At 46.4% G+C, this 27,777-nt stretch overlaps 1 protein-coding gene across 1 annotated transcript; it reads right to left on the bottom strand.

Moving 5' to 3' along the window:
* Positions 1 to 27,591, bottom strand: fus (FUS RNA binding protein). The gene is made up of 15 exons (XM_035912578.2): positions 27,445 to 27,591; positions 25,649 to 25,673; positions 25,289 to 25,452; positions 25,024 to 25,210; positions 23,902 to 24,125; positions 23,626 to 23,824; positions 17,947 to 17,981; positions 12,854 to 12,889; positions 10,719 to 10,828; positions 8,483 to 8,612; positions 8,139 to 8,237; positions 7,807 to 7,945; positions 4,144 to 4,241; positions 1,334 to 1,478; positions 1 to 684 (listed from the first exon to the last, which is right to left on the bottom strand). Exons 1-15 carry the CDS (start codon positions 27,455 to 27,457, stop codon positions 645 to 647), a joined length of 1,644 nt encoding a protein of 547 aa, XP_035768471.1. The 5' UTR covers positions 27,458 to 27,591; the 3' UTR covers positions 1 to 644.
* Between the last annotated feature and the right edge of the window lie 186 nt (positions 27,592 to 27,777).

Here is a 27,777-nt window from a genome sequence, read left to right as displayed (position 1 = left end):
TTACTTGGCCAACACTTTCATTTGGAAAAGCAGCACGAGCACGATACAAAAACACCAATAATAAATAGTAAAAAGTTCTTAAACACAGCTGTAGAGCCGGGGCTTCGTTTACACACTGGCCATGATCAGAATGAGCCGGCATCAGCAGGCGGGTGTGGCATCTGTGCCTCTTGATCCCGAACGGTCTGAGCCGTCGTACGTCGCTCACTGACCCTGCCGAACATCAGGAGGTGCCGCGTTCCTCAGCAGGGATCACCAGTAACGGCTCTGAATCTGCTCGCTTTGAGCGTTTCTCTGAAAATCTGATAGTGACGCCAGCTGATGATCTTTATTCACGTCTCAGACATAAATATTTTGAGCTGGGAATCATGCAAAGCTACTCTGACGGAGTGAAAGCGTGAAGCTGAAACAGAGCGGTGATGATCCCGGAGAGTCGCGCAGATATAAAATCTGATCGATTAAAATGTTGAAGCTTGTTTTGGTAAACGACGCCCCGCTGAGCAGACTGTGGAGGAATCACGACAGCTAACACTAACACAGTCACATGTTGAATAAGGAGGGATATAAAAGGTGAGAGGGGTGGGCTGCGTCCGGTACGGACACCTGTGCACACATAGGTCGTCATGGCGAGCGGCCGGGATGGGCTAATAGGGACGGCCCCGCCGCTCCTGCCTGCGGTCGCCCCTGGAAACCAAACACAAAGACATAAAACGTCAGTGCAGTTTCCAGCCAACGAGTTTCTCCAAGTCAACACAAACCACAGAGGCACTGCTGAGTCAATACTCAGACGAAGAAATAAATAAATGATTTCAAAATCAACAAAACTGATTTTTAAATGAAATGAATTTAAAAATCTGATCAGTGGGACCAAATCTTAACCTGTGAAACCTGTTTCTCGTGTATTTACAGTCAAAGCACTCCAAGTCAGGCTAAAAGTGCCCGTGGGACTGACAGCTGGCACATCTGGGGAGGCTCCATCAGTGCTGGTTTCAGAGCAGCATGTGCTCCATGAAAGGAAGAACCTGCAGACTGGGAAACAGGAGCCTGTCCCAGCTGCTCAAACGCAAAATGAGCTCAGATTTTATTTAAATGGTTCATTTTGCTGTGAGTAAAATTCGAGTTTATGATTGATGCCATCAGTTTTCCCACGTGTGTGTGTCCATATATATTTAAAGCAGTTCTCCTGCTGTCTGTCCGATGTGCAGGTGTTTGCAGGTGTTGTTGACTCCACGAGCTAACTGTCACGATTACTCATCGATTTCCAAATGAACCATAAAACACTTGACGTACACACGGGCACGCCGCCTCACAGAGCTGCCACCTTGTTGCTCACCTCACATCCATCTTGCCGGGGCCAAATCCTCCCCGCTCGCCTCCTCGGCCTCCTCTGAAGCCTCCGCTGCCGCGGTCGCCGCCGCGGCCCCTGAAGCCGCCCCGATCAAACCCCCCTCTGCGGTCCCCGCCTCCTCCGTAACCTCCTGCCAGGAAACAAATGAGGTGAGCGGGAATGCATGACTCACAAAACTGAAACGTTGCTCTGCTGTACACATATAGCAGAGTAAACCACTACAGAGCAGAAGGATTCCTTCATGAACCGCACTGTGTTTGTTATGATTTAATGCAATCATTAATTCACAGGTCACCCTGTTCTTCTTCTCCATCTTAGAGAAACTATGACTGATGAAATTCCCCTTTTTCTAATATCACTAGTTACATTTACAACTCAGAAGGTCAGAGCGTGTCCAGGCTGCTCCAATGCTCCGATCAGAGTTTTAACGCTTCCTCGTTCTTTGTTGAATCAAGAAGCTCCTAAACTTTGGACCAGCTTCCCTCTGCTGAATCTGCAGCTTGTTTTAAACGACTGCTAAAAACTCTTGTTTTAAACATAGGTTAGATTTTCTTTAGTCATTCGTGCATCATAGGATACATTTGCATGTGACAAACGGCAGCTGCAGGTTGTTTCAGCTGCTATTTTCTCCTTACTCAGTATTTTTACATGATTTCTTTAAGGATTAATAAAGTATTCTGATTCTTGCTGTGTGTGTGTTTGAGCACATAACTGTGTGTCTGCGTGTTACAAAGTCATCAGAACTACGCGATCGCACAGTACAAGTCGACATCCTGATGCAGATGTAGAAACGTGGTCGCCAGGATGTGCTTATCATTAAAATCATGACGAGAAAACTTTAAAAATTACCAAATGTAAACTTGTTTTCAAGTCACAAACACACTCCTGGAAACAGAAGACATCTTTGTCCTGCAGCCGCCTCGTGTGGAGTTCAGTTATCTCAGCGAGGAGTTTGATCTGCATCCTCATTCTTTGTGCTTTTGTAATCCGGTAATCCAGAAACAGCGATAAGCAGCTACGCTCCACTGCAACTATGTGTTCTTCAGCCACATTTATGAAATAGTTCAAGATTATCTCACGAACATGACCTGCGTGAGATAAACACTGATGCTAATGCGCGTTCACTCGTCGTCGCTCATTTCAACCATCAGTAGAGCTCAGAGAGCAGAGCTCAGTAGATTTTATATCATCAGACAATGACATGAAATAAAACGTGATTTCATCTACAGCCTGCCCACCTGTCACATATCTAACTGCAGAAAGAAATACATGAAAAATAAAAATGAGCAGCACGTGTCTGTGTGCTCTTCTCTTTGATCAGGTAAACTACAGCTGTGCTGTCGATCTCAACAAATCAGTTTCAGGTTGAACCTGAATGTTGTGGCTAAACCACAGAAAGCTCCCACAGCTAAACACACAAGCATTAGAAGTGTACACAGAGTGCATCCTGAAAGCAGCCGAGACAACCAGACAAACAAACCAGCCGGGCGAACGTCGGGGTCAGAGGGCACACTCTCAGCTTCTGTTTCAGTCAGACATCAGTCTGAGACTTGAAGACCATGATACCCAAACAGCGCCTCACTTAAAAACCAGCTGATCGAACAGCGTTTGGTCGGCAGGAAGTAAAGTTACCTCCACGTGTGGCTGCTAATTCTCTTCTTCTGTACCGTCTTCCTCCCCTCACCACAACCGGCCGCCCCTCCCTGAGCCTGGTTCTCTCTTGAGGTTTCTTCCTGTTAAAAGGGAGTTTCTCCTTCCCACTGTCGCCAAAGTGCTTGTTCATAGATGGTCATATGATTGTTGGCGTTTTCTCGGTTTCTTTGTATTATTGTAGGGTCTACCTCAAACAATAAAGCGCCTTGAGAGAACCGTGATTCATATAAATAAACGTGAATGGAATTTAACTGAAGTGAACTTTTAGGGTGAAAGTTATTTCAAAACTGTGATCTGTGACAGGAAGTCAGGTCAGTTCACTTGGAAAAAACTACAAAAATTGAAAATGGTTTTTGTTTTTTTAACATATATTTCTAGTTAGAGAAATTTAAGAGGCTTATCCCTCAAAACTGTAAATGCAAAAAAGTTGCACAAAATAGTTTCCCACCACAGGAAATTTATTTTGAGTGTTTTCATAGTTTTATTTTTGAGATACACTAATTTTTATACACTGCAGGAAAAACGAAAATAAATATTATAATGCAAATTTGCAAAAAAAAAACAGCATGTGCATCAAAATAAATGTTCAGCAGTGCACTTTGAGTTCTAACATCCCAGAAACTATTCAGAAAAGCATGAAGTCAAACATAACTTTTAAAAACACCAGTACAGGCTTATAAGGCCCCGAGGGTAAAAAACTAAAATTTCCATGAAAATGACGTCACTTCCGGTTTCGGGCAGGTCATGGCGGACATGTGATAGTTTGCGCTGACGTCTATTCCAATGTAGGAAGTGTTATGAACAGCTGATCGGATCGGCAAAGCGTGTTTCTGGAATATTATGTTTTTGTTGCTGCAAGTGCTTTTTATGCAGTTTTTGCAAAGCTATATGTGGAAGGAAACTGTGACCGAGGACAAGCTGATGGCATAAGATGTAAGTACAACTCCTCCGGTTTCATATGCAAAAAACATTATTGCGCTAGCTTACGTGGTCCCAGCTCTGCAGCGATTTAGAAATAGTTACGCAAAACAGAGCGTGCCCGGTTAAGCACGTAAAGCCTTTTTTAAGTGTCTGAGTAAACTCTGTGAGTCAACAAATGTTCACCTATTTATTTTTCTAATATTTGTCCAGGTGTATCTAACCTCGCTCCATGGGGGACATCCCACCAGCATCTTCAGCTTTCGGAGCTTTGCACTGGTTACACTCATTACGCCAGGAGAAGTTCAAGTTCCCACAGTTACTGAAGAGAAGAAAGGAAGACTTGTTATATGTTTTTAACAGATCCATAGAAAGATTACTACATTAAATAAAGGTAAGACTGAGCAAAACTGAAAAATCTGCCATCATATTTTAAGCAATCATTGTACAAGATGTTTTTGTTGTGTTTTTAATTCTACTTCCTCCGTGAATCGCAACCTTATCGTGGTGGAGGGGTTTGTGTGTCCCAGGGATCCCAGGGGCTATGTTGTCTGGGGGCTTTTGCCCCCTGGTAGGGTCTCCCATGGCAAATTGGTCCTGGGTGAGGGACCAGACAAAGAGCGATTCAGAAGACCCCAATGAAAAAAACATCGAGGGAACAGTTTACCCTGCCCGGGATAGGGTTACCAGGGCCCCGCCCTGGAGCCAGGCCCGGGGAGGGTGCCCGAGGGCGAGCGTCTGGTGGCCGGGCCTTAGTCCATGGGGCCCGGCCGGGCACAGCCCCAAGAGGCGACATGGGCCCATCCTCCCGCAGGCCCACCACCCGCAGGAGGCGCCATAGGGGTCGGGTGCATTGTGTGTCGGGTGGCGGCTAGGAGCGGAGGCCCTGGCGGACTGACCCCCGGCTGCCAAGACTGGCAATAGGGACATGGAATGTCACCTCTCTGGTGGGGAAGGAGCCTGAGTTAGTGCGTGAGGTTGAGAGGTACCGGCTAGATATAGTCGGGCTCACCTCTACGCACGGCTTGGGCTCTGGAACCAGTCTCCTGGAGAGGGGCTGGACTCTGTCTCAGTCTGGAGTTGCCCCTGGTGAGAGGCGGCGGGCTGGGGTGGGTATTCTAATATCCCCTCGGCTTGCTGCCGGTACGTTGGGGTTTTTCCCGGTGGACGAGAGGGTTTGTTCCCTGCGCCTTAGGGTCGGGGAACGGGTCCTGACTGTCATCTGCGCTTATGCGCCGAGTGGCAGTTCGGAGTACCCAGCCTTCTTAGAGTCCCTGGGGGGGGTGCTGGAAGGTGCTCCACCTGGAGACTCTGTTGTCCTGCTGGGAGACTTCAATGCTCACGTGGGTAACGACAGCGAGACCTGGAGGGGCGTGATTGGGAGGAACGGCCTCCCTGATCTGAACCCGAGCGGTGCTTTGTTATTGGACTTCTGTGCTAATCACAGTTTGGCCATAACGAACACCTTGTTCGAACATAAGAGTGTCCATAAGTGCACGTGGCACCAGGACGCTCTAGGCCGTAGGTCGATGATCGATTTTGTAATCGTATCACCAGACCTGCGACCATATGTTCTGGACACTCGGGTAAAGAGAGGAGCTGAGCTGTCAACTGATCACCACCTGGTGGTGAGTTGGATCAGGTGGCGGGGGAGGACGCTGGACAGACCTGGTGCACCTAAACGCGTAGTGAGGGTGTGCTGGGAACGACTAGCAGAGGCCCCAGTCCGCGAGATCTTCAACTCACACCTCCGGCAGAGCTTCAACAGCATTCCGAGGGAGGCGGGGGACATCGAGTCCGAATGGACCATGTTCAGCGCCTCCATTGCCGAAGCTGCTGCATTGAGCTGCGGCCGCAAGGTGGTTGGTGCCTGCCGTGGTGGTAATCCCCGAACCAAATGGTGGACACCAGAGGTGAAGGGAGCCACCAGGCTGAAGAAGGAGTCCTATCGGGCTTGGTTAGCCTGTGGGACTCCGGAGGCAGCCGACAGGTATCGACAGGCCAAGCGGAATGCGGCTCGGGCAGTGGCTGAAGCAAAAACTCGGGTGTGGGAGGAGTTCGGAGAGGCCATGGAAAAAGACTTTCGGACTGCCTCGAAGAGGTTCTGGCAAACCGTCAGGCGTCTCAGGAGGGGAAAGCGGTGCTCTACCTGCACTGTGTATAGTGCTGGCGGAGCGCTGCTGACGTCGACTGAGAAAATTGTCAGGCGGTGGAAGGAATACTTCGAGGACCTCCTTAATCCCACTGACGCGTCTTCCGAGGAGGAAGCAGAGTCTGGGGATGAGGGGAATGACCCGCCAATTTCCGGGGGCGAGGTCACTGAGGCAGTTAAACAACTCCTTGGTGGCAGAGCCCCTGGTGTTGATGAGGTCCGCCCCGAGTTCCTGAAGGCTCTGGACGTTGTAGGGCTGTCCTGGCTGACACGCCTCTGCAATGTTGCGTGGAGATCAGGGGCAGTACCCGTGGATTGGCAGACCGGGGTGGTGGTCCCCATCTTTAAGAAGGGGGACCGGAGGGTGTGTTCCAACTACAGGGGGATCACACTCCTCAGCCTCCCCGGGAAAGTCTATGCCAGGGTGCTGGAAAGGAGAGTTCGTCCGCTAGTCGAACCTCTGATGCAGGAGGAACAATGCGGTTTTTGTCCTGGTCGCGGAACACTGGACCAGCTCTTCATCCTCTCGAGGATACTTGAGGGTGCATGGGAGTTTGCCCAACCAGTCTACATGTGTTTTGTGGACTTGGAGAAGGCATTCGACCGTGTCCCTCGGGGTGTCCTGTGGGAGGTGTTGCGGGAGTATGGGGTGTCTGGCCCATTGCTACGGGCCATTCGATCCCTATACAACCGTTGCAAGAGCTTGGTTCGCATTGCCGGCAATAAGTCGGACTCGTTCCCGGTGGGTGATGGGCTCCGCCAGGGCTGCCCTTTGTCACCGGTTCTGTTCATAATTTTTATGGACAGGATTTCTAGGCGCAGCCAAGTGGCGGAGGGCTTTCGCTTTGGTGGCCTCAGGATCTCATCTCTGATCTTTGCGGATGATGTGGTTCTGTTGGCTTCATCGGGTGAGGGCCTCCAGCTCGCACTGGAGCGGTTCGCAGCCGAGTGTGAAGCAGCGGGAATGAGGATCAGCACCTCCAAATCTGAGGCCATGGTTCTCAGCCGGAAAAGGGTGGAGTGCCCACTCCGGGTCGGGGATGAGGTCCTGCCCCAAGTGGAGGAGTTCAAGTATCTCGGGGTCTTGTTCGCGAGTGATGGGAGAAGGGAGCCGGAGATCGACAGACGGATTGGGGCTGCGGCTGCAGTAATGCAGACGCTGCACCGGTCCGTCGTGGTGAAGAGGGAGCTGAGTGTAAAAGCGAAGCTCTCAATTTACCGGTCGATCTACGTCCCTACCCTCACCTATGGCCACGAGCTGTGGGTAGTGACCGAAAGGACGAGATCGCGGATACAAGCGGCGGAAATGAGCTTCCTCCGAAGGGTGGCTGGCATCTCCCTTAGAGATAGGGTGAGAAGTTCGGCTATCCGAGAGGGGCTCAGAGTAGAGCCGCTGCTGCTCCACATCGAAAGGAGCCAGCTGAGGTGGTTTGGGCATCTGACAAGGATGCCCCCTGGGCGCCTCCTGGGTGAGGTGTTCCAGGCATGTCCCACCGGGAGGAGGCCCCGGGGCAGACCCAGGACACGCTGGAGAGATTATATCTCTCGGCTGGCCTGGGAACGCCTTGGTGTTCCCCCGGATGAGCTGGAGGAGGTGGCTGGGGAGAGGGAGGTCTGGGCCTCTTTGCTTAGGCTGCTGCCCCCGCGACCCGGCCCCGGATAAAGCGGATGAAGATGGATGGATGGATGGATTTTAATTCTACTTTATTGTCATAGAGGAGTCATCAAAACTCACGGGTTTGAACACTTCCAATCTCCGGCTCGCTGCTGCCCTCCTCCACCACTGGCACCACCTCCTCCCCCTCCATTGCCACCGTTGCCTCCTGGGAAACCTCCACCTCGACCGCCTCCGAACCCTCCACGGCCCATCGGACCTGCACAGAAGAAAACGCCACAGCATCTGTCAGCAGGACACGTGACTGATGGTTCAGTGCGAGGCTGAAGCTTTTTAATTCCCTGCAAACAGTAAACAAGCTTTTTTGTTACAGCGCCGTGTGGTCCGACTGCTGTTTACAAGGTTATAATTTTTCACTTTATAAAAATAAAAGTAAAAAGAAAGTGACTCGCCTCCTCGCCCTCTACCTCCCCTCATGCCTCCTCGGCCTCCAAAGTCAGCTCTGCGTGTGGCAAAGGACACCTTGATTGGGTTTCCATTGAAGTCTTTACCTGGAGTAAAGCCATGAATATCAAAGAATCAGATGTGAGGTATGAAATCAATGCTCATCTCTATTCTTGGACTTTCCAACAGTAGCTTTGCATGAGTTACAGTTCAACATAATCCTTATTTGTCTTATACTTTAGCAGTCAGTTCCATCAAAGCCTAGTTTCCAGATACAAACCACTTAAACCACTTAAACCACCAATAGAAACTCAAACAGTGGGGAAGCCAAAGCTCAGAGTTAATAACTCACCATCAAACCACTCGATGGCAGCTTTAGCTGAGGGGGGGTCATCGAAGGAGACCGTGGCCTCCCCCTTCAGCTTCCCCGTCTCTCTATCCGTGTACAGGTTGATCATGGGCAGGCCTGTCTTCTTGTTTACCTAAGAGCACAGAAGGAAAGGGATGAAAGTCCGTGGACCAGGACTGTGAAACAGCACAACAGTTCAGGTGCTGTGTGTTACCATGGAAATCAGACTAAAGGATAGATAGGATAGGATAGGTTCTGGCAAACCGTCAGGCGTCTCAGGAGGGGAAAGCAGTGCTCTACCTGCACTGTGTATAGTGCTGGTGGAGCGCTGCTGACGTCGACTGAGAAAAATTGTCAGGCGGTGGAAGGAATACTTCGAGGACCTCCTTAATCCCACTGACGCGTCTTCCGAGGAGGAAGCAGAGTCTGGGGATGAGGGGAATGACCCGCCAATTTCTGGGGGCGAGGTCACTGAGGCAGTTAAACAACTCCTTGGTGGCAGAGCCCCTGGTGTTGATGAGGTCCGCCCCGAGTTCCTGAAGGCTCTGGACGTTGTAGGGCTGTCCTGGCTGACACGCCTCTGCAATGTTGCGTGGAGATCAGGGGCAGTACCCGTGGATTGGCAGACCGGGGTGGTGGTCCCCATCTTTAAGAAGGGGGACCGGAGGGTGTGTTCCAACTACAGGGGGATCACACTCCTCAGCCTCCCCGGGAAAGTCTATGCCAGGGTGCTGGAAAGGAGAGTTCGTCCGCTAGTCGAACCTCTGATGCAGGAGGAACAATGCGGTTTTCGTCCTGGTCGCGGAACACTGGACCAGCTCTTCATCCTCTCGAGGATACCTGAGGGTGCATGGGAGTTTGCCCAACCAGTCTACATGTGTTTTGTGGACTTGGAGAAGGCATTCGACCGTGTCCCTCGGGGTGTCCTGTGGGAGGTGTTGCGGGAGTATGGGGTGTCTGGCCCATTGCTACGGGCCATTCGATCCCTATACAACCGTTGCAAGAGCTTGGTTCGCATTGCCGGCAATAAGTCGGACTCGTTCCCGGTGGGTGATGGGCTCCGCCAGGGCTGCCCTTTGTCACCGGTTCTGTTCATAATTTTTATGGACAGGATTTCTAGGCGCAGCCAAGTGGCAGAGGGCTTTCGCTTTGGTGGCCTCAGGATCTCATCTCTGATCTTTGCGGATGATGTGGTTCTGTTGGCTTCATCGGGTGAGGGCCTCCAGCTCGCACTGGAGCGGTTCGCAGCCGAGTGTGAAGCAGCGGGAATGAGGATCAGCACCTCCAAATCTGAGGCCATGGTTCTCAGCCGGAAAAGGGTGGAGTGCCCACTCCGGGTCGGGGATGAGGTCCTGCCCCAAGTGGAGGAGTTCAAGTATCTCGGGGTCTTGTTCGCGAGTGATGGGAGAAGGGAGCCGGAGATCGACAGACGGATTGGGGCTGCGGCTGCAGTAATGCAGACGCTGCACCGGTCCGTCGTGGTGAAGAGGGAGCTGAGTGTAAAAGCGAAGCTCTCAATTTACCGGTCGATCTACGTCCCTACCCTCACCTATGGCCACGAGCTGTGGGTAGTGACCGAAAGGACGAGATCGCGGATACAAGCGGCGGAAATGAGCTTCCTCCGAAGGGTGGCTGGCATCTCCCTTAGAGATAGGGTGAGAAGTTCGGCTATCCGGGAGGGGCTCAGAGTAGAGCCGCTGCTGCTCCACATCGAAAGGAGCCAGCTGAGGTGGTTTGGGCATCTGACAAGGATGCCCCCTGGGCGCCTCCTGGGTGAGGTGTTCCAGGCATGTCCCACCGGGAGGAGGCCCCGGGGCAGACCCAGGACACGCTGGAGAGATTATATCTCTCGGCTGGCCTGGGAACGCCTTGGTGTTCCCCCGGATGAGCTGGAGGAGGTGGCTGGGGAGAGGGAGGTCTGGGCCTCTTTGCTTAGGCTGCTGCCCCCGCGACCCGGCCCCGGATAAAGCGGATGAAGATGGATGGATGGATGGATGGATAGAAATTAATTTAGATTCCAAATGATGAAATTCTTCGTCTTTTTCTGAAGTGTAACATAAGATTTCATGATGAGCCAACACGATCGGGGAAGAAAATGGCTTCATTCCAGTTTTTGTTAAACTTCAACATCAAGCCGGAGCTTCTTTACCATTTTAACCAGTCATTAAAGCCATCTATACATGACATATCCAAGTAAATGCTTTATTGATTACTGACCAAACACAAATCAATATGTTACCTTAATGATCCCAATCTGCTTAAAAAAGTCAGCCACTGATTCAACAGTGTAGTCGTCTCCCAGGCCTTGCACAAAGATGGTGTTGTTATCAGAGTTATCCTGGTCCTGCACTGTTAGAAAAGCATATAAAGTGATGTAATTCAAGCAGTAACACAGGGGTGTCCTTGAGAGCTACTGTCCTGCAGCTTTTACATGCATGCCTACTCCAACACAGGCGAATAAAATTGTTGAATTAGCTCTGCAGCAAACCATCAAATTTGGCAAAAGCCTGGCAGCAAGCCTTTCATTTGATTCAGGGGTTTCGGAACAAGGACGCAAGCTGCAGGACTGCAGCTCTCGAGGACAGGGGATAGAGACCTCTGTGCTAAAGGAACTACCAAAAGGGTTAATTCTCTAGAAGTCTCTCTAAAAGTGCTCAGTAAATGTAGGCTTTACATTATTATCGGAAGAAAACAAAAACAAAGTGAAAAATGTCTGCCAATTATAAAGCCAAGAGAACCATGTCTTGGTAAATTCTTGGCATAGGAGGAAATTTCTTCTGAATTTATTGGCTTTAGTACATCTGTCTGTGACGGTTCTCAGTCATCCAGGTCATCGTAGTCAAAGGAGCTTGCAAAGAAAAGCGTCTGGACTTCTTTAAGTTGCTTGAAGACGTTTCACCTTCATCCGAGAAGCTTCTTCAGTTCTAAGGTCAAATGGTGGAGAGTCCCAGATTTAAACCTAGTGGGAGTTTCCCCCCAAAGAGGGACAAAAGGACAAGCACAAGCGCATGGCACAACATAGAAGAGCCACCTCCACAGGACAAGACTCAGCAGTCCATCTGCATCTTAAGGTCAAAGGTCACTCTTTTGAGGATGCCAATGTTCACATTTTGGACAGAGAGGACAGATGGTTTGAAAGAGGAGTGAAAGAAGCATCTATGGCTGTATCCCAATTCAGGGTCTGCAGCCTTAAAGTACGCAGCCTTAACGGTCCTCAAGGGCCGCGTACTCAAAGACCGCTAAGGCCGGAAGTGCGAGGCTTGTGAAATGGGACGGTCTAGCCTCCGTTGCGCTGCCCAGGTTGCCTAGCAACCATGATACTAACAGCTGGAAACGTTTCATACAGCTTTGTTTGACAGAAATGAAGGAGAAAATCTTTTGTTCATTTGTTTGTTTCTACATGAGCTTTGATCATTCTCTGATTAAGCTCAGCTATTGAACGGCGTATATTTTAAAGTAAAGACTTTAAAACCAAGTTAGTACAAACGTCACTAATGTCACATGACTTTGCCGACATGTGGCCAACAGGAATGTTTTAATGTTCTTTGTTATTAAACATTTGCACATAAATAAGTGACATAATATTCAGTACTTACTTAAAGTTTACTCTTCGGCCGCCCCTCATCCGCCGTTTTTTTTTCGGCAAAATTATCCACACCCACCGCCGCACTATGCATTCTGGGATATGTTGGGCCACGAAGTCTACACCGCCACGTCCTTAAAATTCAGGGAAATGAAGGACGCATTTGAGGGCCGCATTTCGAGCAGCCTTCGAATTGGGACAACCTTCGGCGTGTCGCTGTGACGTAATCGGCCTTAAAATGCGGCCTTTAAGGCTGCAGACCCTGAATTGGGACACAGCCTATGTCCACTGTGAGCGACCATCTTTGAACAGAGGCGGTGGTTTACGACACCAACTGTCTGCCATCTATAATCCAGTTTTGAGATCCTCCCCAGACGCCTTAACGCCCACTCACATCCTGGGCCATCTGACCTCAGGAATTCGCATGATAAGGTGGGGCCAGGTTTCACAACGAGCTCACCCGTAACTCTGGCTGATTGGGACCCACACCCAGTTTCACACCTTGGCTCAGGCGATTAGAGGATCATCAGGGGGTCCTTTTGTCCCTCTGTGGGGGGAAACTCCCACTAGGTTTAAATCTGGGACTCTCCACCATTTGACCTTAGAACTGAAGAAGCCTCTCGGATGAAGGTGAAACGTCTTCAAGCAACTTAAAGAAGTCCAGACGCTTTTCTTTGCAAGCTCCTTTGACCTTTAGTACATCCCTCAGACTGACATCACACCAACGACTGAAAATGTCCTGGGTTTTGACTTTTGTTGGTAGCTGAACAAAGAAAACAGGAAACACTTACTGAAGCCGGGTCCTCCGTGTCCTGGTTCTCTTGGTCCTTAAGGACAAAAACAAACAGATGTTAGGTGTGGAAAAGGTCAGCTGCTACATCACACACAAACAATGGTCTAACTAATAGTTAATTCATTTCATGCACACCTCATCCCCACAGGTATATCCAGCACTACTATCAAACTCTCTTTAGGTTTATCTGTCTGAACGTTTTTCATGTCTCGGCTCATTCGCTTCACCGTTATCGTTATCACACTGAGGTCAGCGAGTGGCTCCAAGTCCCAGGAACAAGTGTGAAAAAACACAACCGTCCACATTATTGAGATACTGCCTTGTAGCTATTTCTGTGCGTTGGCTTTGGTCCTTTTCTTCTCCAACGAGAACACGCAGACTCTTTGAAAAGAGCCTTAAAGGTGGTTTGTTTACATGTTGGGTTTTTTAAGAATTGCTGCAGTCATGTTGAAGCGTTTTCTTTACCACCAACATTACAGAATCATTGAACCAGTCAAACACACTGAAACACAATTGTTTTAATTTCTATGGAACAGCCCTACATGTCATTAATTGATCCCATTGGATACTTCAGTTTTCCCACAGCTCAACAAAGGATTCTTGCAAACTGCTCAAACATACGTACTGGGAACACGAACGCCATGTTTGCCATTCTGACAATTGAACCCGCTTAGAAAACCATCTTCACCTGTGCAGGTTTTCAGACATTACCTCAAACACCTTACGAAGCGCTTCAGTGCATCAGGTCCCGTCACTTTTCTGAAAGGAACTTGGGCTCAATGCTCCCTCTTTAAACAAACACAGGACTGGTTATCGGACGCCAAAGGCAAACCGCCTGCAGGAGCAGATCTGCTCGTGTCCATCTGACGTTAAAAGACTAGTTTGGGGGCTTTTTTTTAATATATTGTTCTAGTTTGTGACTATGCAAACAAGGAGAACCAGTCTTTGGACACGACTCACTGAGGAAACCAAAATAGAAAAACCAAAATAGAAAATAAAATCTGATCCGTAGCTAACATGAGCAGGCATCAGTGTCCCAAGCTAAAAATTAAGATTTCAGTTTCCAGTTTATTTTTCGCTGAGCTCATTTTTAACTATCATTGACATTAAACAACTATCGGTTAGGGTGGAGCATCTGGCATTGGCTCCCTGAGAATCTTATGAGGAAATAATCAGGAAACTAGACACCACCTTCTCCACAATTATATCAGTAGTCGCAGATAGCTGAACTTTTGTTGGCTGGATGGAAAACCTTAAGTTAATGCACAACCCTAACAGGGGTCAATGACTTCATGACCTTTTATTTCTTTCAATAATTCAAATACAAACATTTTTTTCTATTGCATCTGTTCCACATAAGCACAATAAAAAACTTTACATTGCAGCTAAACTGAAGATTTGTCATTAGAAAGCATACGCCCTCATTGGTTTTTGTGATGTTTGCGATGTTGTGGATCTTAAAGACATCCCACTCCAGCAATGAGTAAACTGGAAGAATCAGAACAGACCAAAACCAGAAACCTGAATATGAGCATCTATTCTCAGATGCAGTGGTGAGAATTTAGATATGGACTTTCCTACGCTAAACACATAACCAGTGATTATTTTAATTATACTAAAGCACGCCCACCTTTCTATACGATCAACACACATCTGAGGATGTGACTAAGCATTCGTGCCTCTTGTTCTATTGTTCCAAATTGATTCCAAAGTTTTCTGCAGAAAGGCGGGCAGACAATGGTGTTCGATCCCATCCACACTGAGGACTAGGGATGGATATCGAAACCTGGTTCTTGTTGAGAACCAGTTCCCACTGTTTCAATTCCTTGGAATTGTTTGCCATTTTTGCAAACGATTCCCTTATCGATTCCAGTCGCCCCGAAGGACGTCACCACGTTGCGGAGCGTCAATTACCTGGCAGGTAAATCTGGCAAGCTCAAACGCTCAAAAGTTTGGTTATACTTTACGAGAACAGATGACAACTTGCAAAGTAGATATTTCATTTAAGGGAGGAAATACTACGAATATGCAAAAGCATTTGCTCACAAACACGCGTTGACCTTAAATGAATGTCGTGTTTTTAATTCCGCTCCGGACTCGTGAATCTCAACCCAGCAGCAGCGGTAACGTTTGCACGTCCTCTCCCGTTGATGCGGCAGGTAAATAATCAACTAACAGTGCAAATTATGTTAGCGCGATCTGCCTTATTACAAAACCATTACTGTGCATTTAGGTGACCATGATGAGACAGAGTCTGGCTCAGATGCTGGCAGTTGTCACTGCAGTCTACCGGTAGCGTCTCCTTTCAGGCCAGGATAGACGAATGTCACCGAGCAGTGACTCAGTTTGTGGTCAAAGGCTTGCACCCGTTTGCCACAGCAGATGATTTTCAGTAAGTGAATGTGTTTAATTGTAGGCAGGGACATTACTGGATATTCTTGTGTAATTGCTACAGAACAATTTATGTTATACTTTGTTATTGCTACAGAAGAATATTTATTTTATTATTTTACATTTACAATTTTTTTCCTAGGGACCCCGTGACGCCCCATTGAAGAGCCGTAGGCTGTGGATCTCTTAAGATCTCACTGTTGGGTTTGTAAGGCCATGTTACTCCTAAATTTCTATCTTGTTCAAAGAGAAGATATAAAACAAAGTTCTAAGCTATTCGACCTTAGTGTTCTCCTTTTTTAAAAAGAATCGAAAATGGAATCGGAATCGTGAAAATCTTATCAATACCCATCCACACTGAGGACGGTGCAGAATCAGAGCCCGTGAGATTAAACCCTACAATAAACTACTCAACAATCTTTAAAGAAAGTTCGAGTTAAGTAAGTATGTATTAGATTACTACAGCCCTTCTACAACAGGGTCTCGCCATTTGCAGGAATCCCGGTCAACATCTCCAAGTAGTTTGGGCAAACAAGGCCAAGCCCTACTGAAACAATCCAAAAAAAAAAAAAAGTGCCGTAACGTCAATCTAATGGTCAGGATTTAAAACAAACAAACAAAAAACTCATCCTAGAAACAAGTCTTTGAAGTTCCTATCTGAATAAATAAGAGCTCTAACTTTTCCAAAAAAAATACTCTCACCAACTGAATTATTCAAAAGATGTTATGAGTCTAATCACAGATTGATGTTTGAAAAGCTTCTTGATTGGCTCAGTCCAGTCCAGTGATACAGTTAGCACTCTGATTGGCTCTATGGTGGGAGGGGTGGCCCACCGCCATATCTGACCATGCAGAAGACTCCCACAGATTTCTGTTCAGGATTATTTGAGCCTCCTCCTGCAATGTTTTTGTAATAGTCCCCGAATCACAGAATCACCAGTAAAACCAGTAAAGAATGACTAGAAATGTGAAAACTTTTCATACTTTCAGGTTCAGCTGATTAAAAGCAGATAATTGACGGGCAGAACGTCCAGCATCTTTGCAGTTACCCAGAGATTTTTGCAAGGCATTCTTTGAACGCTGTTTTGCTCTTACAATGTCTCTAATGAAAACACCTTTCAATCAACATACTTTTGCTTTTTCTGCAACTGTTGTGCTGCTTCAAAATGGCCTTGGAGTGGTAATCTTTGGGTGGTGAATGACACCAATACAGACACAGTGGCTATGCGGGGTAAACACCATTCATTGCTAGAACCTTGTTGCACGTGCTACCTGTAAATTTTAACTAAAATAATTTGGTAATTTAAATAAAGCCCACGTTTATATAAACTCTCCGATCCGTAACAGTTTGTGCTTCTTATGAGCAGGATTGTAAACAACTAAAAACATTTCCTTCAAGATATATTTTCCAAACAGTTTGAAGGGCTTGAAAAAAAGATTATGGCTGGACTTCTTTGGGTTTGTGAAGACGTTCACCTCTCATCCAAAAAGGCTTCTTCAGTTCCCACTACTGACCGTTGCAGGTGCCACATGAGCCGTAGTTCAGAGTAGGCATCGATGGCCTCTTTCAAACCAACGTTCATCTTGTCAAATTCTCAAATTTGACATTCTCAAATTTGACATTCTCAAATTTGACATTCTCAACATTCTCGAAAAGCTACCCCACTGTGAGTTAAATACCTGCAACTCTCCGCCTCTTGTTTCTAGAACTGAAGGGAGTTTCACCACGTGAAACGTCTTTGCAAACCCAACGAAGTCCAGTCACCTTCTTTTCGAGCTCTCAAAACTACCATGACTGGATGACTGAGAATCTACAGACATGTAGTAGAACTACAGTGGAATGCATCAAGTTACCGCCATTACTACTTAATCTCTTTATGATCACAAAAGAACAAAAGCAAAACCCTCTTCAGCCTGAATGAGCATATTCTCAGATGCAGTGGTAAGAATTTAGATAGGGGCTTTCTTACTGTAAACAAATAACCTGCAATTACTTTAACAAAGCTAAAGCATGCCCGCCTTTCTATACGATCAACCCAGATCTGAGGGTGTGACTAAGCATTCGTGCCTCTTGTTCTATTGTTCCAAATGGATTTGCAACTGAACCAAGAATTTTCAGTTTTCATCACCGTGAGTTCCAGAGTCAGTGTCATGTGAAAAAAATTCCCAGTGTGTGCAACCCAACCAGTTTTTACCTTTCAACCGTCTTTGGTGGAAAGTACAACAGAATCAAAACATCCATCAACAGGTTTTCAAGCCAAGCCTTAAAAGCCATTTAGGGTCATTTCATCCATGTAACGCGCTTTGTCACGTTTGCACAACACGATAAGATAAGCAACACTTATCTCACTTCAGTCACTGAGTTTGTCACCATCCACACTTCAAATTCAAACACCAAGTGCCAGAGGAGCAGTGGAAGGGCTAATGATGCGGTTTTAACTCCCTCCGATGGACATTTCAAGTCAAACACACAAAACACGATGGGTGTTATTATCTGTACAGTCATGCTAGAGACAGTATACATCAAAACTCTTAACATTCGCCTGACCTTCACTGTTAAATAGTTGTTTTTTCTTCAGCTTTTCAGACAGAATCAAGTTTTATCCCCCAAACCACACTTGAAGTACCAGAGTTTGAGCTTACTCCCTTTTAGCTTTGACACACCTTTTCACTCAAGTGTTGAAGTTTTTTGTCACTTACCACCAAACTTATTGAATCCTCCACGATCGCCCATTCTGATGAAGAGGAAGAGAAAAACGACACGCATTGAAGGCTGGAGCTGACAGCGATTTCTCTCAATGGGCTGAGGTTAACCTTCACTCTCACAGCGTCTTTGCTAAACCCACCCCTCCTCGCTGGCATTGTCCAAATGTACCCTTACTGCATGTTGATATAACCCATGGACAAGAGGCCAGTGTACAAACCCTGTTAGCTGAAATTTGCATTTCTGACTCAGAAGGTGTAAAAACTTTCAAGTTCCATTTATTTCATCATAAGAGAATTAACAAACCCAAACATCAGAGCTCTGATCCCTTGGTGGGTGCTGTTTGTTTGTTTCTTTAAAGGTCTCGGAAAACCTTTATTCACTCAACACAGGGTGTCTACAGGTATGAACGACTTCAATTTAGAACCTTCAGACCTTAAAGATTTCACTTTGAGTAACACAAAGGTGAAAACACACTGACATCAGGTCAAATTTTCATTTGTTTTTATTCCCGAGTCTGAACAACACGGCACAGACTGCTCTATCAGCATTTTCAGCCACAGGCTTTAACAGCCAAAAGTATTTTTATTCTTATTCACGTGTGCTTGACCTTCTTTCCTTTTCAATCATTGAGCAGGTTGGACAGCAGGGCCTCTCTACTGTGCTCAGGCCTGAGGCTGGGTCTCACTGGGCTTTAACTTAAAGTACTTTTTATCCTGAGATAAAACAGTTACTGTCTGCAATGCTTTTTACACAAAGTAAAGCTAAAAATTATACTTTGAAACAATTTAAAAGGGTAAAATTATCCATGAGATGCCATTCTAAACTGCATTATATAAATAAAACCGAACTGAATGAGGCACAATTTTTTCACCCAGCGGGTGAAAGTACTTTGATATTTTTACCTTCTATAAAATTAAGCTGGTAAGAACACGTTAGTGGAAAAGTGTGTAGCAAACCCAACCCCACCCGTTTTCTCTTCAGCTGATATCTTTCCACTTATCTTCAATTCAAGCAGACCAAACCATTAGCTGCTATTCACCAGGTAGATTACACATCATTTGATGCTCTCTCGCAGGTACAGCGTCGGCTTCTAAAAATTGATGCGGTCACATTGTTGTTACCTAATTATGCAGAGGACGCCAAAATAGCAGCTTTGAGTCTTGGAAACTGTCTCAGTGACATGATTTTAAAATGTTTGAGACCCACTTAACTGAATTCAAGAAAATGTTAGTCTTCTTTAGGGGTTTTTAGAGTTTCAAGTCTTTTTTTAAGGACCCGTAGACACCCTGTCTTTACACAAATTGCAGCAATTCCCAAGTGTTTGAGACTTTTCTCCAAAATGACTGATTAGTATTTAAGTAATATATCCTTGTGTTATTAGAAGACTTAAATCTGACTTCCCCATAATGTGATTTTCCAAATGATGGCTTAAGAGCAGAAAGCCAGCCTGGAGAGAAGGTAAAAGCCTAGGAGAAGATTCAAAGAGTGATTAAAGCAGAGTATGGTACAATAAACCTGCAAGGGCTGGTGGGGAAGGTGGTGGTAACAGGTGAAAAAGGCAGGTGATGGTGATATACTGAGGTGTGTTAGTTTGTAGGCAGAGTGAAGGTCACACTTTATTCTATAGAAACATTTCAGACACAAGCAAAGATGAAAAACTCGCCGAGTTTAAGTCTGCATACAGAAGTTTACGAGCAAGGCTCGCTGGGTTCCTTACATTTAATGCACAGCAGTGTCGTTTTCAAGCTAATCTGTCTTTCCTGGAGATTACATTTGCACCTTTCTTTGTCTACTTGGGTAATTATTTTGTACCTTTTATAAACGGCGCATAGAGTCGCTTCAGAAAGTTTCAGCAGGGATGTTACTGGTTTAAACATCTAACTAGCCGTGCACATTCTGAGTATTCAGATTGGCACATTTTTGTGTTGAAGTTGTAAAAATAACTTCAGAAGTTATATTTTATTTTCCTAGAAACAACCCATGGTGAAGGGAAACCATGGTCTTGGAGATTTGCTGGACAGGCAGTACCAGTCTTTGCAGTAAAGACAGAGCTGAGTGCGAAGGTAAAACTGTCGATTTACTGATAACGATCTACGTTATCCTGGGTCCTGATCAAACCAATAAGATTAAGGATACGTGGGGGAAATGAACCTACTCTGACAGCTGTTTGGGCTCTCAGGCTCTCCTTGAGAGTAGAACCAACGGCCCTCCAATTTAAAAGGAGTCAGGTGATCGCGACACCTCCTGTGTGAGCTCAGGAGGCCCCGTCACAAATCCAGGAGATGCTGGAGAGATTATATCTCTTAGCTGGCTTCAGAAAACCTCAGTGTTTCCCCATGACAACACGGTGGTGACGGGGTGGGGCATCTTTGGTTAGATGCCCGGTCAATGACTTGGACCAACTAAGTAGCAGAAAATAGGTCTGTGAAGGTTCTCAGTCATCCAGGTCATCGTAGTCTAAGGAGCTTGCAAAGAAAAGCGTCTGGACTTCTTTAAGTTGCTTGAAGACGTTTCACCTCTCATCCGAGAAGCTTCTTCAGTTCTAAGGTCAAATGGTGGGGAGTCCCAGATATAAACCTAGTGGGAGTTTCCCCCCACAGAGGGACAAAAGGACAAGCACAAGCACATGGCACAACATAGAAGAGCCACCTCCACAGGACAAGACTCAGCAGTCCATCTGCATCTTAAGGTCAAAGGTCACTCTTTTGAGGATGCCAATGTTCACATTTTGGACAGAGAGGACAGATGGTTTGAAAGAAGCATCTATGTCCACTGTGAGCGACCATCTTTGAACAGAGGCGGTGGTTTACGACACCAACTCTCTGCCATCTATAATCCAGTTTTGAGTTCCCTCCCAGACGCCTTAACGCCCACTCACACCCTGGGCCATCTGACCTCAGGAATTCGCATGATAAGATGGGGCCAGGTTTCACAACGAGCTCACCCGAAACTCTGGCTGATTGGGACCCACACCCAGTTTCACACCTTAGCTCAGGCGATTAGAGGATCATCAGGGGGTCCTTTTGTCCCTCTGTGGGGGGAAACTCCCACTAGGTTTAATCTGGGACTCTCCACCATTTGATCTTAGAACTGAAGAAGCTTCTCGGATGAAGGTGAAACGTCTTCAAGCAACTTAAAGAAGTCCAGACGCTTTTCTTTGCAAGCTCCTTTGACTAGCAGAAAATAGATTGATGGACAAAGTATTAATTACAAATAAAAAATGTATTTCAAAACAAAAAGAGTGCAAAGGGTCTGAATACTTTCTGAAGCAACTGTATACTTTACTATTTCTAGCTGAATGGCATTTTTGAACTCCAGATGTGGCACAACACACATACCATTATCTTTCTTTGACGTGTTCATCCATCGTAAAACTGATAACACCCCAAAGTCATTTGTAAACTTGGATTTATCAGCTGATTAGTTCTCACTGTGGCGAATATCGAGATGACCCAGTGTGGAAGGAGATGTACAGGAAGTACACGATGGATGAGAAAATACATAATGGAATGGGAAACTAGTTTATCTGAGTCCAGCTCTAACATCATGAGGTCACAAAGAAGAAAACGAGAGACTACGTAACCTCGTAAGAAGAACAAAAACATCAACTTACCGGTTTATGCTTCACAGCTTCAAGCATTCAGTGCTGATGTTCTTTGTTCTGTACATTTAATTCATTGGCTTTACGAAGCTTTGCTCCAACCCATTATCCATTTCTGCTGTTTTAATCCAGCTTCACCCAAAACCACCGAGGCCTCTGCAAGTATTCAGACCTCTGGGTAATAACACCAATCACCCGTGGCCGTGCACCCTTCTCTTGTGCATTAGCCTTATTACAGCCTTTATCAGCATCCTGCTAGTGCACCTGTAACTTTTACTAACACGTAGTTTTCCCAGTGCTGGATCAGAGCTGAGAGAATAACCAACAACAATTCACAGTGATGTGTGATGAATGAATGATATTGAATTCAGTTTCTCCTGAGCTGTTTGGAATTTTTGTGGTTGTGGTTTCTGATTTGTATCATAGCTGAGCCTTCGTCCTTACATTTGCATCTTTTCTTTGGAACAGATGAATCGAGTCAGCTGTAGTAAAACAATCATTCTATTGAAAATGACAAATCTGAATCACATCCCAGCATCTTCAGTGTGTCCCATACTTTAAAACATCCATGTGAGACTACAGCCTCATCAGCATTCATAGACAATTCCTTTGCTTTTATTTTGAAAGTGCCATGCTCGCATTTCCACAGTCGATAGTTCGATGGCCGCATCACTACTGTGTGTCACCATCACTCTGGAGTTAGAGCTGGACAGACTTGAACAAGCTTGGAGTATATTTGACTCCACCTCCGCCTGACTCCACCCTCTTGGACTGCAGCTGGTGACAGTTCTTGTTTTGTTTTGTTTTTTAAACGGAGGTCCACACTAACCAGATTCTGCCACGACGCCGAGCTCGCTGAGGCATCAGAGCTGGAGACGAGACGAAGTTCAGCCACGTGATGAGGATCTTATTGACGAGGCAGCTGATAATAGCTTCCTTATTTATTGTCTCAAGCTGTATCTTTATTATTTATGAATTTGTTTTGGAATGCACAGGTGTGCCACCTGTTGTGCATAATGGCACAAAACACTGAATGAACCCTGTCAGACGTTATAGAAATAACATCAATACTTCAATAATGAACAAATAATCCATATATTGGCAGCATGTGCGATTTATTTCATCCTCTCTGATCAGAGAGCACCGATCATTCTGTTGTGTTTGCACTGACTAAGCAGAACAGGAAACAGTACTTTCAACCCATGTTGGATGCCACAAAGTAGCGCTGAGTGAAGCGCAGATTTTCAAAATAAAAGAAACCGAGTTCGGCTGCAGTGTTGTTTTTGTGTTCTGGCTGTGAACCTCTCATTTTTGGCTTACTGATCCATTCTTGACCAGATTTTTTTATCTGTTTTTAACCTCATCATGTCAGGCGGGTCTGCACAGAGTCAACCGGACCACAACGCAAACCACCATGAACCAAGAAAACCCAGCTGAGTGGACGTCCTCTCTGTTATAGGACGAGCTGATATCACAGCACAGATGTTGGCTTTTAAAACTTTTACCTTTGTGCTCTTAATGTGTAAAAACACACCTGCAGGCAGATGAAATAAGCCTGTTTAAGGTCACGCTTTCTCCTCGCTGCCTCCACCTTCTGTTTTCAAAGATGAGTTTCCTTCACCTGTTCTTATGAGTGCTGTAATGTTTCAGAACACACTGCTTTTTCGTGGCCTTTTCATGTTTCGTTTTGATTTGGTGGTAAGCTGGTCCAGTGGCCTCAGAGCAGCAGGGTCTGGGTTTGAATCTGTTTTATCGTCTGCAGAGATGATTCACAGCTTTGGCTCTTTCACTTTTCAACCACATGTCGACTCACTGGACCTTTAGCAATGTGGTCTTCAGCGTTTTTGATGGAGAGATGCTCCACGGGATCTCTCGCAGCACTGAGGATTACATACTCTTACAAGCAGGTGAGGTCAGAGGTGTAAATATGAATCACTACTTCTTTTTTTTTTTTTTAGAGGAAAAAAAAGAAGTAGTGCGGCTCCATGTGAAACCAGATGGGTGGAGACATTAAGATGTAGCACAGCCCTGAGCTTCTGTGACTCATAAGTCAATGATTGATAACACCTACCCCATGCCTCCTCTTCCTCTTGGACCACCTCGGCCGCCTCGGTCAAAACCTCGATCGTATCCGCCACCGCCGCGGCCTCCAAATCCGCCTCCACCGCGGCCCCTGCCCCCACGGCCTTCCTGACCTCCATAACCTCCATCAGGACCGCCGTATCCTCCGCCTCCTCCTCCACTTATCGGCGGGCTGTCGCCTCCATATCCTGAGAGAAAGTTCCAACGTCAGCAGACCAAACACTGATGCTTTCAATCAGTAATCACCAACTACACAACCCCTCACCTCCACTCTGCCCGTACTGGCTCTGCTGGCTGTAGCTCGGCGGAGGAGGGGTGTTGTAGCTCGGCGGTTGGTTGTAGTGACCTCCTCCGTGCTGAGACGGTTGTGGGTGGCTTCCGCTGCCCCCGTAGTTACCACTAGGCTGTCCTCCACTGCTGCCGTAACCGCCTCCGCTCGCTCCGCTGCTCGGTGGCTGGTAGGCGGGAGCTGGCGAGTTGCCTTCATAGCTGTTAGAAAACAGGAAGTGTTAAAGACTACAAAGCAACATGGCAGCTCACATATGAGAGACTCAAACTGCAGCTGCTCAATTATGGTGAAAACCTTAATCCTGATTATTTTGTTCAATGCTGTAATTCACTTGGCAGCTACTCATGCACATGAAAACATGTTTGGCCTCCGCAGTAACAGAGGTAGAGGTAAAGAGACGTTCAGGTGGCAGCGGACACGTGCGCGTCGACACACCTGAACTAATTAAAAATGATGAAATTAGCTAAAAGGGTCACCGTCTGCAAGTCCACGCTGGCTTCAAAGGACATATACCTGGCGATCAGCAGAGACCTGAGTTCGCCACAGAGGAAGTTTGCACCTATAACTGGAGCGCCCCCTGCTGTACTCACATGAAACTGCAGTACAGTTGAGCATCAAGCATGGCCGCCTTTTTTAAAGTTCTATTTTCTGAATGTTTGAGGCTGGATTTAAACTAGTTCGGCCTCTAGGCTGACCTATAATATAACGAAGAACAGAGCACCTGCTTTATTAGGATTAGTATCATAGAGATAAGCACTGAATTACTGAGACTGATGTTGTACTTTATACTGGGGACCAGTATGAACATTTGATTTTTATTACAGGAGTGTTCTGACCACCATCAAACAACAAAAACTAACTGCACTCCAAAATTATTTAAAACTAAAGACGAATGCGGCCTTTAAATTTTTCTTTTTTTGACTGCTTCTATCAAGGTTTGCTAAAGTAGTTCAACTGCCTCCATCTCCTGCTATCCCAGCATCCTCCTCTCTCACACCGCAGGTAAAGTCAGTGAGGTTTGTGGTTGCTCCTAAACACTCCCCCTGTGCAGATGGGGCAGAAATCAGTGAATTAAAGGCGAGGTGAACGTGAGCATACCCCGCAGAGGATGGAGGAGGAGGCTGCTGCTGCTGGCTGTACCCAGAGAACGACGACTGCTGGCTGTAGCTCATGCTGGACGGCTGGTTGCTGCTGTTATAGCCACCGGGGCTGTAGGACTGACTTGAGTGACCATACCCACCACCGCCGCCACCTCCCTGGTTGGAGGATGGAGACCCGTATCCACCTGGGAAAAGGAAACTGATTCACAGGTGACTGGAAAACTGTGACTGTGGTTTTGGGCGGAGGTTGGGGCTTCCTCTACCTGACTGAGGATGGCCGTAGCCGCTATAGCCTCCCTGACTGTAGGAGCTGGAGCTGCTGTCCGAGCTCTGGTTGTAGCCTCCGTAGCCCTGCTGGCCGTAACCCGGGCCAGACGACTGACCGTAGCCCTGGCTAGCACCGCCGCCTCCACCATAGGATGGATAGCTGCACACACCAACCAAGAATACACCGTTTCAAATTTTTTCATTCACTTACAAAACAAAATCATTTCCACGGTTAAATGCAAGGACTTACTTTTCTTGTTTTAACCCAAATTCAAAAGCTAAATGTATTTACTCTGAATGAGTATTAATGACTGACAGCTTCATGAATGAATAAAGACATGATTTTCATAACTTACCCCTGGCTAGATGTTTGGGAATAATCTGTGGGAAAAAGCAGAGAAGGTTAATATTAAAGTCAGTTTTGATGACAGCAATAAAACATCCAAACAGTGTCAGACGTAATCTATAACCTCACAAACTCAACAGTAACTATATAAGACACATTTTAATGGTAATTATTAAATGAATAAACTATTTTCTATCTGTAAAAACACTTTGTAAGAAGGCCACGTCACTGCTTTTTATCATCCAGAAATGGGAAATGGTAATACTTAGGCTCAGTTTTCATGACATGGACTAAAACTGATTCTCTTTTAGTCTGGGACTAGATTTAATCCATGTCTGGGAGATCTATCCAAACCGAACATAATTAACAAAAACAGACGATTTAAAGTGTTTCAGACTGCAACACTGTGAAACTATTTATGAATATATTAAAAATCAGACACCAAATCCACTGAATTCAAATTTGTCAGATCAGTCTGGATGTGGGAGAGAGACACACTCAGTACTTTTAAGATTATGCTTAAAACTTTTGTTTATTGACATAGTTAGGGCTGGATCAGGTGACCCCGAACCGACAGGCTTCCCATGATGCACTGAGCATTTCTTCTTCGTTCACACCACTCTGCATCTTATAATTTGTTATCTCTGCTCTCTTACCCCCAGCTCGGTGTTATGGACGAGCCTCGGGGGTCCTGATCCGCCCGATCAAGTCACTGTGCAGCTGAATCCTAATGACACACTTCAGCTATAAGTTACACTAAATCACATGATAATGACAAACATAAACACCCATATTGCTGATAAGCTACTGCAGTGCAGCTCAGTTTAATGATGCAGTTCACATCAGTCTAGAGCTTCCTGTGCAGGTCAGAAGTATCTCTGTGTCTCATCGGTGTGTGCAGCGAGCTTTAAAGCATGACACTGCATGAAAATGGCAACACAAATGGAAATGTGACGAGGATATTGTGCTCTAGTGTGTGTTGTGAGTTCACTGATCCAATCAAACACAGATACAGTCGCCCTTTTATAACTATAAACTTTGAGTGTCCTGTGCTTATATGTTTGGAAATGTGTGTTTATTTATTGTTTCGTGTTTGTCTGGAATAGCAAAGCCCTCCCTGTCGGTTACCCTCCAGCTCAAACACCCAGCCTGCTGCTCCCTCCCCTCACCCCCATCAGGCAGATGGCTGCCCCTCCCTGATCCTGGTTCTAACGCAAGGTTCTTCCTGTTAACAGGACTTTTCCTCACAGGGGGCCATGTGACTGTTTCTGTGTTGTTGCAGGCTCTTTACCTGACAGAATTAATAATCCAGCCCACAGATGCCAAAAAAATCAATAATAAAATGTCTTTCATTATTTGGGGTTGAGTTGAACCCGCCCGGTGTAGGTGAGCTGGGTTTGCTCGGTCTCCGCTCTGATGTCCTCCTAATAAACCGAGGACAGGGGTTAAAGCGGCGGGATCGGCACAGGGGGGCGGTTACTCTGCTCGAGACCGCAGTGAGCCACCAGAAACTGGGTCAGCAGCAAAACCGGGCTAACGGCGAGCTAACCGTACCGGAGCAGCTTCGGTTACTCAGAGTTAACCGAAGCTAGGCGGCGGGGCGGTCCTGCAGCCGGACAAACGGTGGCGTAAGGCCTGCATGAATTAAATGTGATAATAAAGGATGGACGCCACGCCCCCAGAGAGCCATTTAAACTGCAGCTAGCCGCTAGCTGTCCTCTGTTCACCGGCAGGTGAAGGTGATGCTATCTTTAGCTAACCGGCTCCGACGCCCAGACCCCAGACAGATTTGCCCGTTTCTCTTACCGTTAGACGCCATTTACACGGAGACAGCGCCGCTTCGGCCTTTCTCTCGGTCAAACAACACGTCGTTGGATGATTAAACCGAAGAAGAGGACGAATCGACACGAAGCTCGACCCACTAGCGCCGCCGTCTTTAGCTGCTGTTCCTCCGCCGCCCGCCAGGGGGAGCGCAGCAGTATCGATGATGTTTAGTTTTATGTCAGGTGGAAAATGGCCCATCATCAAAAGATGTGATGAGATGTGACTTCTTATAACACAAAATAGTAGTAGATTAATAGTAATTATAGCAATACAGTATCATTTTAATAACAACAACAATAAAAATAAATTTTAATA

This window comes from Neolamprologus brichardi, chromosome 4 (assembly GCF_056152115.1).
Source record: "Neolamprologus brichardi isolate AB-2024 chromosome 4, ASM5615211v1, whole genome shotgun sequence".
Lineage (NCBI taxonomy): Eukaryota > Metazoa > Chordata > Actinopteri > Cichliformes > Cichlidae > Neolamprologus > Neolamprologus brichardi.
Note: the sequence above shows the minus strand (reverse complement) of the source record. Positions and strands in the feature narration are given on the sequence as shown.

Bases quoted from the DNA above. Each gene is read 5' to 3' on its own strand.
- fus (XM_035912578.2), bottom strand. The intron at 17,982-23,625 runs GTAGGTGTTATC...CCTCTTCATCAG, and splicing joins AGAGGAAGAGGAGGCATGGG to AATGGGCGATCGTGGAGGAT. The intron at 7,946-8,138 runs GCGAGTCACTTT...TCTTCTGTGCAG, and splicing joins GGGAGGTAGAGGGCGAGGAG to GTCCGATGGGCCGTGGAGGG.